Source organism: Cynara cardunculus, unplaced genomic scaffold (assembly GCF_001531365.2).
Source record: "Cynara cardunculus var. scolymus isolate 2C unplaced genomic scaffold, CcrdV1 Un_Scaffold_5932, whole genome shotgun sequence".
NCBI lineage: Eukaryota > Viridiplantae > Streptophyta > Magnoliopsida > Asterales > Asteraceae > Cynara > Cynara cardunculus.
Genome location: NW_020202674.1, coordinates 9,004 through 28,262, shown reverse-complemented (window position 1 = coordinate 28,262; position 19,259 = coordinate 9,004). Strand labels below are relative to the sequence as shown.

Genomic DNA, 19,259 nt, shown 5'->3' with positions numbered 1-19,259 from the left:
GTGGTCTTCTGTGACAGATCATCTTCTGTCAAAACTCGCAGTTTACTTTTTCCATACTTTTACATTTAAGGAAATGAGAGCTAACATATTCTTCTAAGTTATTCTTCTAAGAAATTCTCTTCTTCAGTGATCAAATTGTTTTAAAATGTTTTTAATTAGTGATTATCTTATCATTGAATGTGACTCTTCAAATTTCTTAAAACTTTTTCGTTTTAAAATAAATAGTTAATGAACCGTCTTAATGACGACATTCTCTGTTATCAATATGAAATATTTTGAGACGTGCAAAAAGGTCTGACTCACACAACCTATGTTATCTTCCATCCAATCATGGATGAGAACGTGCCATATTTCTCATCATGGCCATTCCTCAACCGTCGTATTTTTCCTCTCTCCTACTTTCCTTCTCTCTCCTCCTATCTATAAATATGGGATCTCTTCCCTCACATTTTCTTTATGCTTACAAAAATCGTTGACGAACCTCTGCCAAAAAGACTTTGCAAGGAAGAACTCCCAAGAACATTCAAAACCTTCAACCTTCTTCAACGAACTTAAGGTTGATAAACTTATTTCCATTTTGAACTGTTCTGTTCCTTCAAATGAAACATATGTTTGAGATTTTAAGAACCTTGTTCTCTTAAAACACAAACAGGAAGATTAATAACAAATTCTTATTCATGGTTATAATCTTGTTTCAAGACACTAATCTACTTAAAAACCCTAATATCTTATTTGTTGATTTTTCAAAAGAATTTTTATTGTTCTAAAAATTAAAAAGATCTCAATAAATCTTGGAGTAATAATATGAAATGTTTTTCTCATTCTTATTTCCTTACCAAAAATAGAAAATGGCTGCCAAGAATGTAACTTTGTTGTGGAAGACATCTCCTTCAAGGCCAATAATCACATTGCCTTGTTGGACATTCCCACCAACAAAACCATCCACGAGGATGTTGCTTCCTTCCTCCGCATCTCCTCAATCGCCTATGCTCTCAACCATGAACCTATCATAGTTAGGGAGGCCCTTCAACAGTTATGGATGACTCCTGAGGTTGTGCAAGAAGAGGATAAGAACGGTTATCTGGTGGAGAAAATCTCCTTCACCTTCAACAGGATAACTGTTAGCTTCGGCTTGACAACTCTAAGACACGCACTTCGATTCCCCAAGGGTCCCTTTTCCAGCAAACCCTCCACTGTTGAGATCACCGCTTGCCTGGATGACATTCGCTACCAATGGCCAATGAAGAAGGACTCCAGCGAGCCCCTCAAATCTATCTCAAAGATCGAAAAGAACAGCATGTCACTGGTCTGGCACTACCTTTTCTCCCACTTCATCTAGAGTAAGGGTGAAAAAGACTTGAGGCCAGGATCAGGCTTCCAGAGTCGCTCTTACAATCGGCGTCTCAGTGATCCAACGCCAACCAATCAACTATGTTATCGTCATCTTCGACGACCTGGCGTTGAAGCTGAACAAGCGCTAGAGGGAGAAAGTGGAGCCCTACACCAGGTTCCTTTACATGGTCTTCGCCAAGATCTTTGGCGACAAGTACTCTACGGAAGGTAACCTTCCTGTCTGCAAGCTTGGATCCAGGATTCTGGATCACAATCTTAGGGATGGAGATGTTGCACTATCTTCAGTTGTGCAATTCTCTTCATTCCCTCCTTCTCCTCCTTAGGTGGCCAAGACAAGGGAAATCCCCCCCCCCCAAGTCTAACCCAGCCACCACAACCATATTTCAAAACGTCCATCTCAACCCAATCTTGGTTCTCCTTCGAGGGCCAAGAAGGCCAAAAGGGGGAATACCTCGTCTCTGGTTGTGACCTCTCAAAAGGTCTTAGCTATTAAAAGAAGCCTTAACCCCGAGGCACTTTTAGTCAGCCTTCCCAACTCTTCAGTGATATCTGAGATTACTGTCGTACCAGTGGCACCTCTCCCAACCGCCTCAGTGACCCAAATCACTGAATGTGTGAACATCAGCGTTGCCACCGCCTGAACACTCACATTCAGTCTCAGTCCTCTTCTCCTCTCCTCCATCATTGGTCTCAATACGTGTCCATGAATCATCAGTGCCAGTCCTCCCTGATGATGAGACACCCACCACTTGACCTGAGGTAGCTCCTCTCAAGGCTCCTCAGCATACTGGTGCTCATCCTCTCTAGTGCACCACAGAGCCAACCAGCGTTAATTCTTCAAATAACATTGAAGACCCCTCAGGTACTCCATCTTCCCATCCATTCATTTTCTCTAACCCAAAGCTTCTTTTTGCTCACTCTTCTTCTTTCTTATGTCCGTTTATGGCCTAGGCCATGGACAAAGAGGAGTATGACATGGCGATGGATGTCAAGCTGATCCTCCAATCATCAAGACTATCCTTATCAAGATGGACGAGGTCCACAAGGACATATCTCGAAAAGACGACGTTGTTGCGGACCTCTCAGCCGTCAAAGATGAAGTCCAAGATGTAAAGAGCCAGCTCTTCGTTTTCCAAGATGTTGTACGAACGAATGATGAGGCCATCGCCGCTCTTACAAGCAGGGCTGATGATGCATTGGCTCACTCTCTTCCGTCCTCCTCTGCTGATGACCGTGCCCAGCTAAACGAAGCGCGAGAAGCAACTATCATCCTAGCCAGCGCTCTGACATGGCAAGAAGAGATGATGGTACTACAACTCCACAGCATTGAGAAACTCTCTGGATTATGCTCTCAAGCCATCACCAGCGAGGGGAAGATGAGGCCTAACACTGTTGGACCATCTGTTGCCGCCCCTGCAACTGTTGAAGCTGAAGCTGAAGCTCATAGAGCTGAAGCTGAAGCTGAGGATGTTTGTGATATCCCAACCTCCAGTGAAGCTGCTATAGCTGAGGAAGTTGATGTCATCTGAGCTGAAGCTTGTGATGATGACCTTCCCATCACCTCTGCACCTGTTTCTAGTGATGTGGAAGATGAAGATGAAGATGAAGATGATGAGGAAGGTGACTCTCCTGACCTCCCTGACTTTGGCAGCGACCTGGATGATGATGATGATGATGATGATGACGACGAAGACGACTTCATCATCCAATACCAGCGTCTCGCCACTGCCACAAAAGGAGTTGCCCTCAAAGATTCTGCATCCCAGGGGGAGCAAAGGGAAGAAGATCCTGCACTTGAAGCGAACCAAGGCCCTAAGTCGAAAGGCAAAGGCGTCGCTCAAGAAACGAACTTAAAGGTACTATTCAAATCTCCTCAACCCTTATATGAAGACTCCTCATCTTAAGTGATCATCACTTCTTTGTACGAACTTGATCTACCCTCTACTACTTGCGGTCGGCTAGAATGGGTCGCTTAGAACCCAACCCCCAGCACTCCTACCGACCAGCAGATGACTCAACTCAGGAAGTCACTTGACCAAACTAGAGTAAAAATTCCTCTTCATACCTCTAGTTGTGGTGAGTTTCACTGTCTGACAGACGCTGAAAGACTCGAGGCCTTAAGAGCTGAGGAAGAACTTGCAATCCAAAAGAAGCAGACTGAGGACAACTTAAATCTAGCCAAGTCTCTAGCTGAAAAAGTTCTTCCCAAAAGAAAGTCCAAAAAGATGGTGAACATTGTCCAGGCCCAGGCTAGCTTCTATCTATTGCAGAAGTTGAACGCAAGAAAACCCTAACGCTAGCCGAGCGAGACAAGCGCTAGAACAAAGCCAATATCAATAAAAGAATCAGCCCTCACCCGATCAAGAGCATCAGCATCAGCGGATGATCAAAAGACGGTGGGATGCTGCTCTCCATGCTCATCACCAGGGACAATCTCGAGGCCTTGACCAAGCATCCCTCCTACCTTGGCGAATATGGCTATAGCGAATGGTTGGAGATCCGACCAGCCCTTCAGCGCTCAAAGTCCAAACATAAGACGATTATCGAAGACCTTATCAATGAGTTGATCAACAAAGTGTCCAGATATGTCGCAGTCCCTGAAGTGCCTACACTGAAGAAAGGAGGAAAAAGAAAAAGAACTTCAAGCCTTAATAATGGACCATCCCTGAGGAACGAACATGAAACAAAGTTCTCCTTGGAAGAAGTCCTGAAGGCTTCAAAGAAGCCAGACCTCTCTATGCTAAAAATCTCACTACCAGCGAAGGGTTCTTATGTACCCAACATTGTGCATTTCAAACCTAAATTAGGACTTATATTCCTTGACTATGAAGAAGTGAGATTTCAGAGAATGCCTGAGTTAGATCTATGCCCTATGGAACACCTCGGATATCAAAGGTTCTCGCTAGATAATGACATCAGAGGTGAAATGTTGGACCGAAAGATAAGAAGGGAGTTTCTACGTCGAAAGGAGCTTGGAGAAAATGTACTAGGTTTCATTAAGTTGAGCGACTTAGACTAGTTTCTTTCCTTTGTAATATTGTCCATTCCCTATAAACTACATTCTATGTATACTTTCAGTGATTATTCTTATATTTTGTAAGTTTAGACATGTACTGAAACTCTTGTAATATTTCCTGTGAAATTAATATAAGTATTTTTGTGCATCGCTGAAAAACATCTCTGAAAAGAGTAATAGGGACACAAGTCTATGAGTTCCAATGTTACTCTTACATTCACTGACAATATATAAGTCAGTGAATATGCTTTCAGTTTCAGTTCCCTTCTTTTAATTTTTTCTTAGACTTAAACTTAAGAAAATTTTCTCAGTAAATACTGACTCACTAAAAATGATCCCAAAACAGTTAAAAGGGACATGTACTCTATACGTAACTTTCCTTACCGTTATTTGATAAGACAACTTTCTTTATTTTTCCTTGTTATCATCAAATAGGGGAAGATTGTTGATCCTCTTTCTTAGTGATTTGATGATAATCTCTTTTACCTTATACGAAGTATTTATGTTTTTGTCCTTCAGTTCCTGCGATCATCACTGAGTCTGTTCAGTGATCGCTGAGAACATGTAATGTAAATCTATCAGTGACAACGATACTTCAAGAAGACAAAACTCACACCAAAGAACCTTCAGCTAAAGTCGAAGACTGAAACTAAAGATTAGAGACTGGTGAGTTCGTGATCTGAAGCGGTATTCAGTGATTACAACCTAGTCTATACATGTGTGAAGACTGCCTAAGCCTCAGCGAATGCAGAAGAGACCTTCAAGTTATTCCAGCATTCAGCGATCAAAAGAAGCTTGTTGAGCACGATTGTTTTTGTCTTGTCCTTATACACACAAAGGACAAACCCATACCCTTTCTAGACCATAGTACGGTACGGATCCGATTAGTTGACTCTACTACCCACCAACTCCATGAAAGGATGTCTGCTCATGAATGGGCTTTTATACTATTCTTTGTAGCAAAGGACAAGTCTTTCTCTAAAGGTTTGACACGTTTTCAAACCCTACTACATTGAATTAAATGTACATTTAATGCAATGGGTATAAATAGATGTGTTCTCTCTCCATGCAGAGATACTCACTCTTAATCTTGAACCCTAACTTACGTTCATACGTGAAAGAACACACATCTAAAGAACACATTACACTTATCTTCAAAAGCAAGTTAGAATCCCTTTTTAAGTATTCTAAATAGTTCTTACCCATAAAAAACTTACTTTCTTCTAAGTCTTAAACATCAAATCATTTCTCTTTGCAGAGAATTAGTGTATAACTTAGATTGTTTAGATAAGTTATCTTTACATTATCTTTCCGCAAACAATCTTGTAAAATCTATATTGATCCTTCTTCATCAATATATATTTTAAATTTGAAAAGTTTATTGTGTTTGTATTCATCCCCCCCCCCCCCTTTTACAAACTGTCGTACACATCTTGTAGACCCTAACGGGACCAACAGGGTGGCCTTTTATGATTTCAAGTATGATTGGGTATTCGGAAGACATTAAAGTTAAGGTAGTGATTGTTTGGTTTCAAGTCTACGTAAAGGGCTTTTGGAAAAATGGTTTCATCTGGGTCTTGATTATTTTCTAACTAGGAGTAAGAAGGTGGTTCGGATCTAATAGATGAGATTGTGTTTTCGTCATCAGACTCCTGAATTGAGTGTTGATGCTCTGCAATCGTCATTTTTACATGTAAAATGTTAAACAGATTAGACCCATTATAAAATCAATTCGTAAAATAGTTTCAAAAACTGAAACGACCACTTTTGGCCGATAAATTTATAACTGTCTCACAAACTGAAAATTCACTCATGCTTTTAAGCTAAAAAACCATATCAACCAAAGATTCTAACATTAAAAAAAAATTCTAATAAAATCAACTTATAAAAAAATCAAACTAAAAAAAGTTGTACTTAAAAAAAAACTAACAAAGAAAAACAAACATCAAAAAAAAATTAATATACAAAACAAAACAAACACGAAAAAAAACCAACACTTTTAAAAAAATTTACCAACACTTAAAAAAGTTTACTAATACTTAAAAAAAATTTATTCACACTTAAAAAAAAATCTAACACATTAAAAAAATTACTCTCTCCGGTCAATTCTCTCACCGACTAAAAATTCAAGATCCTCACCGGTCAAAATTTCAAGAACACTCTTAACAGTTAGAGAATGTTCATCGCACAAAGAACTGAATTCTCACCGAACACAATCAATAAAAACCTCACCGGTCAGAAGTTTATCTCTTAACGTTCACGCTTCACCACTCAAAATAGTTCAACACTCCGATCAAAATTGTGAATCCCAATAATCAATCACAATCAGATAAATTCTTCAAGAACACAATTAGATGAGAGAGAGATTTTCACCAAGTTTGTATGTGTATTTCTTGAGAGAGAATTACAAAATGATTAGCATGAACTAATTACAATTAACCTACTAAAATCTATTTATACTAGGAAAGTAGTAAAGTTAACTATTACAAAATGAGAGAACTTGAATACAATCATTTTAAGCACAATCTTGAACCCAATAAAAACCAATTCATCTTCTCCGGTCAATCGATCAAAAAAAATAAGTTTCATCGTTCAATGTTTTTATTTTCTCACCAGACATAACAAATTATCTTTCACCGCTCAGGATTATAACGCTCATCTCTCAAAGTCTCATACACCTGTCTTATCGCTCAACAAATCTCTCATCAGTCATCATTCAACAGATTAAGAATACTTATCAGTCATTTAACAGATCAGGTTAACGGTTCAAGTTCACAAATAGTCTAGTAAAGAATCTGATTAAGACAACAATACAAACCTTTTAAGAAATATATGAAGGATAGGAATTAGAAGTCCAAGATTAGTTCAAGAACAATCCCAAGAAGTGTCAGTTAATAGATTGAATCTTGATCAATGAGATCAGTCAGTCAATGGAAGTTCGTCCGATGAATAAGGTAGGCGATGAAGAATGAAAGTAAGAATGAGATGTAGTAAAAATGAAAAGGAAATTGGACTCCCTTTACGTAGGGTAAAAAATGAATCGATGTGGCAAAGATTAATTAGATGAAAATGAGTCATACGGATTTAAAATGATACAAATTCCTCAAGGATTGACGCTTTGTCCGATAACAAGGCTTCATCGGACAAAACCTTGTACGATGAACAAAGTTATCGATCAAAGCTTTGAGCGATGAGGAGGTTTATCATCCAACCCTTTGGTCGATAAACATGCTCATCGGCCAAGCTTTAAACGATAATTAAACTCATCGTTCAACAAAGAATAAGCAAGAAATTTAAACAACTACTATCCGGAGACCAAGTTCATCGCATAAGACTTGAAGAATATCACCAAATCGATCAAGAAATGTCTACATAACCTCCTCATCGGACACAACTATGTCCGGATTGGGCCTTCACCGGACAACATTTTGTCCGGATAGGGTCCTCATCGGACAAGCCTATGTCCGGATAAGGCTTTCATCGTCCAACACTTTATCTTCAAAAATACCTGTAAAAAATATATCAGTTAAAATCCACACTTAAAATCACAAATCAATTAAAATATTTAACCCCCCCTCTAGAAATATGATCAGATAAAAAATATTTAAAATTCAAACACTCTCCCTTGGATATAGATTCCACATTCAGAAACATTAGATCAGAGAACAAATGAAATACTGACTTATATTTTGAAAATACAAATATTTGAAAACATTGAATTTGACATAAACTAAATTCAATAAATATGAGAATCAGAAATTTATCACTCAAATATTTTGACTAACAAAAATTAAGATTATCAACTTATTGAATAAATTTTATAAAAACATTCAGATTTTCAAATTCAACATACCTAACTTAGATATTAAAATGCTGAAGCATTTTTCATCTAACGCTTTTGTAAATAATTCGGCTAACTGATATTTTGTATTAAATATAACTCAATAGTACCTTTTTCTATGTGATCTTTTATAAAATGATACTAGATATCTATATGTTTGATTTTAGTGTGTTGAATAGGATTACAGGAAATAACAATAGCATTTTTTGAATCACAGTAAATAGAAATTTTATTATAAGAAAACCCGTAATCTCTTAATTGAGTGCGCATCCAGATAATTTCAAAACAACAGCTAGCAGTAGCTACATATTTTGCTTCGACTGTAGATGTGGATATACAGTTCTGCTTCTTTGAAACTTAACTTACCAGTTTATCTCCTAAAAACCGTACGTAACCCAAAGTACTTTTCATATCCAACATACACCCTGCATGGTCTGCATCTAAGTAAGCAGTCAGTTTAAAACCAGTATATTTTGGATACCAAAGTCTAAGATTAGGTGTCCCTTTAAGATAACTAAAGATTCATTTAACAACACTAAGATGGAACTCTTTTGGATTTGCTTGGTATGTGGCACAAAGATGTGTTAAGAACATAATATTTGGTCTACAAGAGGTTAAATACATTAAAGAACTAATCATGCCTCGGTAGGTTTTCTGATCTACAACTTTACCCGAAGGATCCGCATGTAGTTTTCAACCAGGAGCCATAGGTGTTTCAATAGATAAAATGTTTTCCATATTAAACTTCTTCAGGATATCTGAAATATATTTTGTTCGACAAATAAAAATTCCGGAAGATAGTTGTTTAACTTGCAAACCTAAAAAGAAGTTCATCTCACCCATCATGCTCATTTTAAATCTAGAAACCCTCAAGGCTAAAAAATTCTTAAAGTATTTAGGATTTGTAGAGCCAAATATTATTTCATCTACATAACTATGTATCAAGATAATATCAGACTTTTTCTTTTTAATAAAAAGGTTTGTGTCAATTTTACTTTTTGAGAAACCTGATTTGACTAGAAATTCTGAAAGAATGTCATACCAGGCTCTCGGGGATTCCTTTAAACGATACAAGGCTCTGTCAAGGATATAAACATGGTCCGCTTACTTATCGACAAATCCTTCTGGCTAAGAAATGTATACTTGTTCTTTGAGAAGACCATAGAGGAATGTCATTTTGACGTCCATTTGATACACAGTAAAATTCTTGTGTGTCGTGTATGCCAAAAATAATTGCTACTAATCGAGCCTTGTTTCAGAAAACAACACCATCTTCATCCTTTTTATTTTTAAAGATCCATTTCGTGCCAATAATTGTCTTATTCTGAGAACGCAGAACTAATCTCCAAACTTTTAATGCCTCAAACTGATTAAGCTCTTCTTGCATTGAAATCATCCAATCCGGATCCGCTAAAGCTTCAAATACCTTAGTCGGTTCTACGTTGCTTAAGAATGTGGCGTACATACACTCGTTTGCTGTAGCAGACCTTGTTCGTAAAAATGAGTTAGGATTTCCAATAATTTGTGTTACTGGATGATCCTTGGTCCACTTACTGCAATGAGGTAGAGGAATGTATGAATATTGTTCAGAATTTTGATCCACATAAGTATTGGGGGAGTTGTCTTGAAATGGTTCATGTAAAGGTTGAGCATGTAGATTTGCATTAGTCTGATTTTGTGGCCGAGTCTGTAAGTTTTCATCTTGTACTACTGAGACCTCTGGAAGATTACTGGTCAAACATTTTTCACAAGAAACAAGACAACCTTGTTCTTCCATAACTATCTCTTCATCAATTTTTTCATCAATCTCCTCAGAATTTGTAACCGGTGTATCCACATATGGACCGGATATCTGTTCTTCAGATTGAACTTCATTATCCCTGGACAAAATATTTGAATCATTAGAGTTAGTCCCAAAATATTTTTCATAAAATTTTCAAACAATAAATCAAAATCAGAAATATTATGAGTAGAAAAAGATGCTTCGTTTGGATTTGCATTATGCGACAGTTTATTCGTCAGCACGGGTTCTGAATCATTTTGTCCAAAAGCCAAATCAACGAATTCATCAAATTAAACGTTTATGTTCTCGTTTACAATCTTCATTCTCTTATAGTAAACCTGGTATGCAGCAAAATTCTTTGAGTACCCGATGAAAAAGCTTCATCTGCCTTAGCCGTGAACTTACCTCTGTCCTCTTTGTCGTTCAGAACAAAACACCTGCAGCCAAAAAACTCGAAAGAATTGGATGTTAGGAATTCGTTTATTAATGAGTTCATATGGCATTTTAATAAACCTCTTATGTATGATTCAACGGTTTTGAGTAAAACATGTCGTATCAACTGCTTCAGCACACAGAAATGAAGGTAGCTTCGAGTAAGCAAGAAGAGTACGTGCAACTTTCATTAGAGTTCTATTTTTCTGCTCAACAACATCATTTTTCTGTGGTGTTCGGGCTACCGAGAATGTGTGTAAGATATCAGTAGAATCCAAGAAGGAGCCCAAAGTTTTATTCTTGAACTCAGTTCCATTATTTGTGCTTAACTTCTGAACAGACAATTGCATATTTACTTGAACGCTCTTCAAGAAATAATAATCTCTGCCGCTGCATCCTTAGATTTCAGAAATTTTACCCACATGTATCTGGAATAGTAATCCACAATGACTAACACATATCACTAACTGTTGATACTCTGCACATACATCGGATCATGGAGATCCATATGTAATAGTTGTAGAGGATGTTCAGTATTGAATTCAACTTTGGACGTATGAGAAGCCCTTTTCATCTTACCCATTTCACATGATGCACACACATGGTCTTTATAAAATTTTAGATCAGGTAGACCTTTCACCAAACCATATGTTACCAACTTGTTCAGGTTCTTGAAATTAAGATGCGAAAGCCGTTTATGCCACAACAAATTTTCTTGCAAAGAAGCCTTAGACATCAAGCAGACATCAGTATCCACTTGAAGATTTGATAAGTAAATTGTGAAGATTTGACTTTCTGGTTCCGGCTAATAACTCCTTACCATCAGTAGTTCGGACGCTATATCAGTTATATTTGAAACAAACCTCTAAATTCTTATCACAGAATTGACCTATATTGAAAATATTATGACCAAGTCCTTCGATATAAGACATTTTCTTAATCATTAAATTTCCATGATTAATGTCACCATATCCAAGGATAGGTGAAAACTGATCATTTCCACTAAAAGATTCAACAAAGTTAGAAAGTAAATCTTTCCTACCAATCATGTGTTTTGAGCATCCGGAATCTAAGAATCACACATGCCGGTTAACCTACACAATGAATCAATTGGTTTTAGGTACCCACTTCAATATGGGTCCTTTCTAATTAGTTTTGGTTGGTGGTATGCTATAAGTCCCAAACCAACTCTCTTTCAAAACAATTTTCTTTTGAATGTGAGATATATCATTATAAGCACAAGAACAAACATTATTAACAGCATTAAACACAGTAAAAGACACAAACTCATCCCATCCACAATAAGAACAACAAAATTTTCCTTTTGCATTTTCAATTATTTCATTGAACGAATACTTTTTAACATTTAAAGAATTTTTCTTTACAGATTTAGCAAAATCGTTCTACCTATGTAAATCATATGACTTTGCACACTCTACAGAAGTAGATCCTTTCACTCTCCAGATAAACTTGCTCTTCAAGGAATTATCTGAAACATCAGAAACAAAATCGTCAGATATATTTTCATGACAAACTTTATGTTTCAGATTTTTATCAACATCCTTCTTCTGTTTCCTAGAAAGTCTTTTAGTTTTATTCTTTTTATAATATACGTTCTCAGAAATAGGTTTTCATTCAAAATTAAATTCATTTTTAGATTCAAAAACCTTTTCAAATTCCTCATTCTTTTAATTTTCTTTTACTACAGTTTTTTTCATGACTGGGTAGTTGTTGAGAAAAGTTAAATTGATCAATTTGCTCATCTAAACACGTATCCGACTTAAGAATTTTAGAAAAATCAAGCTCTTCTTTTGAAAATATGACCTCATCAGATTCAGACACTTCACCAGTTTTTGTACATAAATTTCCCATAAAAGCTTTATAGGAAGAAGCTTTAGACTCAACATGTTCCTCTTCCTTTTCAATCTTTTCAAAATCTTGAATTTTATTCAATAAGATTTATTTTTCTTTTTGAAATGAAAGTCTTTCTTCATTTAGAATATTTTCCAATTGAACAATTTGTTTTTCCAAAATTAAGGTAGGAGTATAAAGCTTTAGTTCAACTGGTTTTTAATTGAGTTCTACTTTAGAATAACTGTGAAAATAATCTGTCGAAAGTGCAAGAACTCTGTTTTCATAAATTTCATTTAACTCATTGTAATTATAAGAAACTTGCATTTTGTCATTTCTTTTTCTGTTAAAAATCTTCTTGTTGTTCAACTTCATCTGATGATTTCATGAATTTAATTTGATATTCCGGACCGAGGTCATGATATTCAAATTTGTAAATTGTTGGAGAAAAATAAAGAGCTCTCTTTAGACAATTCGGATTTTTGTAACCCAATCCTACCCTTGGATTAAAAAATCTAGTTTTAATTGGTTTATTTAGAAAAAATAGTTTGATCCGTTTGACCTCTCTTATGCAGCTTCTCTTCAAGATCTTTGAGTTTTTCATTTAAACGTTTATTTTGTAACTCAATAGTGTTGTTTTTAACAATCAATTCGTCATTAGTTAACTCTAATGACTTATGTTTAGCAGATAATTCTTCAGACAAGATATCTTTTTGCTCCGAAAACTTTTTATTTTCAGATAGCAAAGATTGATCCCAAGCAAAGTTTTCAACATTTTCATTATTAAGCTCAACATATTTATTCTGTTGCTTTTTAAGATCTTTTTCTAAAATGGCAACTCGATCTTTTTCAGTTTTAAGTTTTTTGTTGAAAATCTTGCAGTTTAAGCATCATTATATGCATATGTTCAATGGAAGAAGACTCAAGTACCTCAGCACTTGAATCTGATCCTTCTTCCTTATTTTCAGATATTTCAGATTTAGTCCTTGCCCTTAAGCAGATATGAGCCACAACCTCCACTTCTTCCTCTTCATCAGTTAGACTAAGCCAATGATCGTCTTCAATCATAAGAGCTTTACCAGCATCCTTTTTGCTTGGACATAGAAATTTATTTGTGTAGTAGTCACTCTTCTTTAACACTGGCTTCCTACAGTTAACAGCAAAATGTCCCTTCTTTCCAAAGTTGTAGCACTTTGTGTTCTCATTCGCAACACCCTTTACAAACTTCTTCTTATCATCATTCTTCTTTTCAAAACTTTTCTCTTGATATCTCTTTTTCTCACCATACTTGTCTTTTTACTCATACTTGATGCCAGATGAAAACCTATGACTGTTGGAATGCTCTAGTCAGCATGACCATGGCTTGTTTAATTTCTTTCATTTCAGAATCTGAGTCACTATCTATACTTTCTTCAACAAAAGACTCACTTGACACAATTACCTCTTTCACTGACTTTCCAGATTTAGATCTGTTTCTCTTCTCATAAACCAATGCCAAAGGATCACTCACATCCTTCTCAATCTTTTTCTATGCTTCTCTCAACTCCAAAACTTCTTCCTCATTCTGTTTTAGAGTCTCATACACTTCATGAATATCAATATGAGATAAAGACTTGTTATGTCTGATATTGTTGGCAAACGATTTCCATTCAGGCTGTAGGTTGCTCAGAAACTTAACATTCACTTCAATACTAGTCTTATTAATATCATTCTTAATCAGCTCATTCAACAGTCTGGTCAGTCTCTCATATACATCATCTAAACTTTCTCATTCTCTAGCCTTCAACTCTTCATATCTAATTATACAATTTATCACTTTCAATTGAGTTCCAACTTTTGAACCCATCATCATATATTCTATTTGATCCCACATGCTCTTCCAGGACTTTTTATAAATATCAATATTGGTGTAAATCTCATTGGTCAATGCTTGCATCATATATGACTTACATACTACATTAGCATGAGCTCTCTTCTTTTCAGCCTGTGTATATCTAGACTTCTCCTTAGGAACTATCTCAGTTGGCCTATTTTCCTCGGGAATAGAAGGTATTTCTTTCCAGAACTCTGTAGGACCTTCCATCAGTGACTCCATAACCATTTCTCTATCTTCCTACCTTTCTATAAAATTTAGGAAATATGTCCCTCCATTGATTATAATCTCCTCTATACAAAACTGGAGGTTTTGTATCAGTTCCAATAGTCATTGCTTCTCTTGAAGTCATTTTAAACAGATTAAATCTTAGATCTTTTTGCAGTTCAAGACTGAGACAAATTCACCCAAAATCAAACTGTTATCACGACAACAAAAAATCACTTATCGGAAAAGTCACAAATATACTCAAAGATATCGGACAACATTATCTTATCCTTATCGCCCAAAAACTCTTATCGCCCAAAGTCTTAGCGCACAACCCTTATACGGATAACACCTTATCGGTCACAACACTTGATCAAATTCTTCCTTATCGATCACCAAAGGATATCAGACAACACCCTCAACAGATACCTTTTTATCAGACAAGTGTTTACCGTTGACAAGCTTTATCGGACAAGTCTTATTTGGTAACACTTCTAATCGGACAATGCTTTGATCGATTCAGAGGCTTATCGCTCACAAGTTGAACGATTAGCAAGAATGTATTGAACAAAAAATACAAGTATCAAATTAGGTGATGATCAAAATCACCCAAGTATGTATGCGATAAGAGTAACAAATCGGACAACAAAAAGTATTCAACAGGCGATGAACAGACTTTTATCGCTTGATGAATTTGTTCATCGGGAGATGAAGATACACTTAGGCAAAAATTCCAGAATTCAATCCAATATACTCAAATCAACACCAATTTGAAAGAAATATGCACATGTTGATTCAAAAACTAACCACAAAGAGGATTTCAATACCAATTTAAATAAAAACCGATCAAAATGACCAATTTGACAAAAATTAGTAAGAACAGTTTCAAGACTTCATATACTCAAAACTACATAATTGAATCAAGAAATCAATTCAAGTACAAAATTGAATGATTCAGATTAGTTTCCAATAAAGAATCGTATAAAATTCACACAATCAAACATTTTAATCCATACAAAAATGAAGAATTGAGTAGAATGAATAGAAATAGTAGCAAAAACACAGTCCGATCTAGAATAGTCCAAAAATTTCCCAATTCAATTCAAATTTTCAGTTCAATTCAATCCAAAGTCACTGCAATTTGCTCTGATACCAATTGTTATACCCATAAAGATTAATCAATTGTTCAAAACTAAATCAAGATCAATGGCCGATTGCAGTAAGAACGATAAGAAGAACAAACAGAATTTCCAAATGACTTTTTGTATTAGCTTCAAAGTGTAGGTAGATTACAAGTGAAAATCTGAATCTAATTTGCTTAGCTACTGATTACAAAACAGAAAATACTATTTATACTTACAAAATACAATAGAAAAACTTAAGCTTGAATACAACATTACGCACAATGACTTGAACCCAACATTAATCAACGTAAAGTTAGATGTGAACGTAGGATCTACACTGGATTTTGGCATGGGACTTTTCGTTATCACCCATTCAGATGTAGCTAACTTCTATAAAGCCCTTACAACGATGAAGAGTATTGCCAATGCAACTAGGCTGAAGAAATAATAAGCAGCTTTTTTCTTATCACCCTTGAGTATTGCCTGGGAAACCAGTTGTCCTGTCAAGCTTGCAACAAATGCCGCTATTTTCTACCAAAATAGAGACAGAGTTTTAAGGGTCACACTTTTTATACATGTTACAATGTAGAAAGGAACACCAAAGTATGCTAAAATAATTGATTGTAACCATTATTCTTCTGGGGTTTTTAAGTATGTCATATTTATATATGGAAAAGCTCACACACTTTGCACCTTTGATGAAACTAGAATCCTTAACCTCCAAAGAGGTTGGGATGTGTCGGTAACACAGCTTGTTCTTGCGGTTTCGTTGTAAGGATTGTACATGTCTTTGCAAACCAATGAACTAAGATGTAGTTCACTTAACTTAAAAAAAAAAGTTAACTTTGCAAAGTAATGGCGGAGCTTTTTCACTTAACTTTAAAAAGAAAAGGTGGGACCCACATGAAAAACTTGGCTTGCAACTACACAAGCAAAAAGGGTTTTTCATTGCATGGGATTTTTCACGATATCCCATCTTGCCAACAAGATTTCCAAGAAGTTTGGCAACAAGCAGCATTTTAGATTCTCTAATGGCATATTCTGGCTAGAAGATACGGTAGTTCCGATGGAAACCTCTAAAAATCAACAACTGGACATGAGCATGCATGATAATAGTCTATGTTACTAAACCACAAGATATCCCTCAAGAAAGTATGGTATAAGGTAACAATAGCAGTCTGTTACTAGATCGAGCCTCGGTATATAAGTATTTCTCGGTAGAAAATAAGATCCGAAATAATAATAACATTAGATATATCTGTAATGTTGTATCCATTGACATATGGTCGGTTTTAAACTCACCAATCCAAAGGGTTCAATGTGCAAAAGCGGCTCCACAAACATCTCTACATTCCTGTAGAAAGATTAGAGTCGATTTTATTTGGTAATTGGGATTAATAATTGCATTATAAGCTGTGAAGTTACCTTATAAGTACCTTCCCTTGATACATATGACACATGTGGAAACTAAAACCCTTTCCTAAAGGTTTATGGGTCTTGCTGCATTCTGCAATATTACCACAATTTCCTTAAAACATATATGAATACAACTTCGTTTATTTTCTAAAATACAACGACAATAGATCCAAGAATCGTTAAAAGAAGTTGGAGAACGGAAAAAAACCTAGTTTCCAAGATACCCCGACCGTCATTCCGTCGTGCAACGTGGGTTGTACCACGAACTCGAAATTATTTCCCAAGTTACCCCTTAGCGAAGAGAAGAATTCCATTACTTGCTGCTCGGGAAAAAAACTGTTAGTTAGTTCCACAAATGGTAATAAATCTTTGCTTTCTTTTAGGCCGATTTAAAATGTAGTTACTGTTTAATATTTTTTTTTTGGGAAAAATGCACAAAATAACAATCTACTTTCATAATTTTAAAATATTCTAAATTGTTCATTAATATCTCAATATTAATGAAACTAGTATAACACAATTTATATCCCTAATATTTTTAAAACTATATATATATATATTGGAAAAAAGAAATAATAATTATTTTTTTTTACCAAAAAAATATTATCTTTTAAAGAATATATTATATTTGTTTACAAACTTTTACTTAACGTATAAATATATTAAATTAATTAGATTTTTTTGAATTATTAATTATATAACAATATTAAATAATTGTAGATCACAATTTATCTCGCTAACATTTTAAAGAGAACTTTAAATATATTTATTGTTTTGACAACATAAAATAAGAAATGTTACATTTTTTACAAATAAAATATATCTCGAAAATAATGTATCATATTTATTTAATAAATATTTTACTCTAGAATATTTAATTTGAATGCAATTTAATAATAAAAAGTCAAAGAAATTAAATATTTTTTTAAATCATAGCAATGAAAAATGAAAATCACTAGTAACAATTTGAAATAGGTTTTTTTTTATTTTTTTTTAGTTAAGTCATCAAAATGATGTATCATCCACATCATCTCATTAAAGTCGAACAAGCAAAAAAAGGCAAGTGGTTAACTTGTTTAAAAGGTAACAAATTACTCATTGCTATAATGGGTAGATTTTTAAAAATACGATGCTCTAATAAAAAATAATTTAAAAGTACATTACTGTAATAAGAATATTTATGAAAGTATGTTGCTATATAGGAAAATTTATGAAAGTATGTTGCTATTTCATACATTTAATCTTCTTTATTTCATAGATCCTATTTGCACAAAAAAAAAAAAGTAATCTAAGATATAGGGCCCATGAAATAAAGAATTGTAAATATGTTGATAAAAGAACTTATAATTTATTCTCGAGAAGACATGTATATATGTACCTTCTTTCCACGAAAGGTTCGAAAAGTGGAGACAAAATTGCATATGCAAAGACAATCATGTCCGATAATCTCAGACATTTCGTTAACGTCCTTGCTCTTAATTGCTTCGTAAAGTTTGAGGACCGTTTCCATGGCTTTGTTAGCTCCACCATTCGATCCTCTTAATGCCAATGGCAGTTGTGAACTTGTTCGTTTCAAATGGTGGGTTTTTTGAAAACCGAAACCAAATTCTGTTATGGGTTTTGATGAGTTTACGTATGAAACATTGTCATGGAAGATTGTCGTATCAAAGAACAGAGGATTGATAGAAGTCGAGTTCAGGGGTGTTGTGGTCGAAGGGAAAGATTTTAGAATCATTTTAGAAGGTATGTAAAAGGAAATAAATCAAACATATTAAAATATGTCAGATGATGAATGGAAGAAGGTAAGGAATCTTTGGTGTACAAGTTAAGAATAAATTGGTTGACGATATCTATTAAATACAAATTCTGAAAACATAGATGTTGGTTTTTGATCACAAAGCTCATTAGTTCAAGTTTTCATAATTTGTTGTAGTGCTAATTTCAACGTTCAATAAGATTAATCTAGGTGCATTTTAGCTGACTTAAACACCTATAATTACCAAACAATTAAAAGCAATACAAGTATCGGGCGTTTGGTTCAGACAGAGAAATGAAAATGGATATGAAAATGAGGATGTGAATAATAGGGAATGAAAATGGGAATGAATTTTCATTCCCATCGATATAACCAGGAATGAAAATTTAGGCTTTTGAAAGAATAAACCCTATAAAAAATCAAAAAGTTTTTTTTATTTTCATTCTCATTAATTATTACTTGATACTCTACCAAACACCCCTTAAGTTTTTTCTATTGGTGTAAATAAAGTATTACGTTTAAAAAAAATGAATTAAAACAACCATTAGTTTTTTTTTAAATATTAGAGTTTGATGGTAATTATTATTATTAATTTTTTTGGTTATGG

General features: G+C 34.8%; 2 protein-coding genes across 2 annotated transcripts; one reads left to right on the top strand and one right to left on the bottom strand.

Annotated features, from left to right (window-relative positions):
• Positions 1-2,381: 2,381 nt before the first annotated feature.
• Positions 2,382-3,257, top strand: LOC112504539 (phosphopantothenoylcysteine decarboxylase subunit VHS3-like). The gene is made up of 2 exons (XM_025108484.1): positions 2,382-2,586; positions 2,890-3,257. Exons 1-2 carry the CDS (start codon positions 2,382-2,384, stop codon positions 3,255-3,257), a joined length of 573 nt encoding a protein of 190 aa, XP_024964252.1.
• A 12,613-nt stretch (positions 3,258-15,870) lies between these two features.
• On the bottom strand, positions 15,871-18,631 carry LOC112504538. Its single transcript, XM_025108483.1, has 5 exons — positions 18,275-18,631; positions 17,105-17,216; positions 16,906-16,987; positions 16,783-16,834; positions 15,871-16,011 (listed from the first exon to the last, which is right to left on the bottom strand). The coding sequence occupies exons 1-5, from the start codon at positions 18,629-18,631 to the stop codon at positions 15,871-15,873; spliced, it is 744 nt and encodes a 247-aa protein (XP_024964251.1).
• Between the last annotated feature and the right edge of the window lie 628 nt (positions 18,632-19,259).

Coding starts and splice junctions, on each gene's coding strand:
- LOC112504539 (XM_025108484.1), top strand. CDS start 2,382: ATGGACGAGGTCCACAAGGACATATCTCGAAAAGACGACGTTGTTGCG. Junction 2,587..2,889: donor GTCCTCCTCTGCTGATGACC/GTGCCCAGCTAA, acceptor TCTGAGCTGAAG/CTTGTGATGATGACCTTCCC.
- LOC112504538 (XM_025108483.1), bottom strand. CDS start 18,631: ATGATTCTAAAATCTTTCCCTTCGACCACAACACCCCTGAACTCGACT. Junction 16,835..16,905: donor CAAGGGAAGGTACTTATAAG/GTAACTTCACAG, acceptor ATCTTTCTACAG/GAATGTAGAGATGTTTGTGG. Junction 16,012..16,782: donor ACATTGAACCCTTTGGATTG/GTGAGTTTAAAA, acceptor CTATTTTGGTAG/AAAATAGCGGCATTTGTTGC.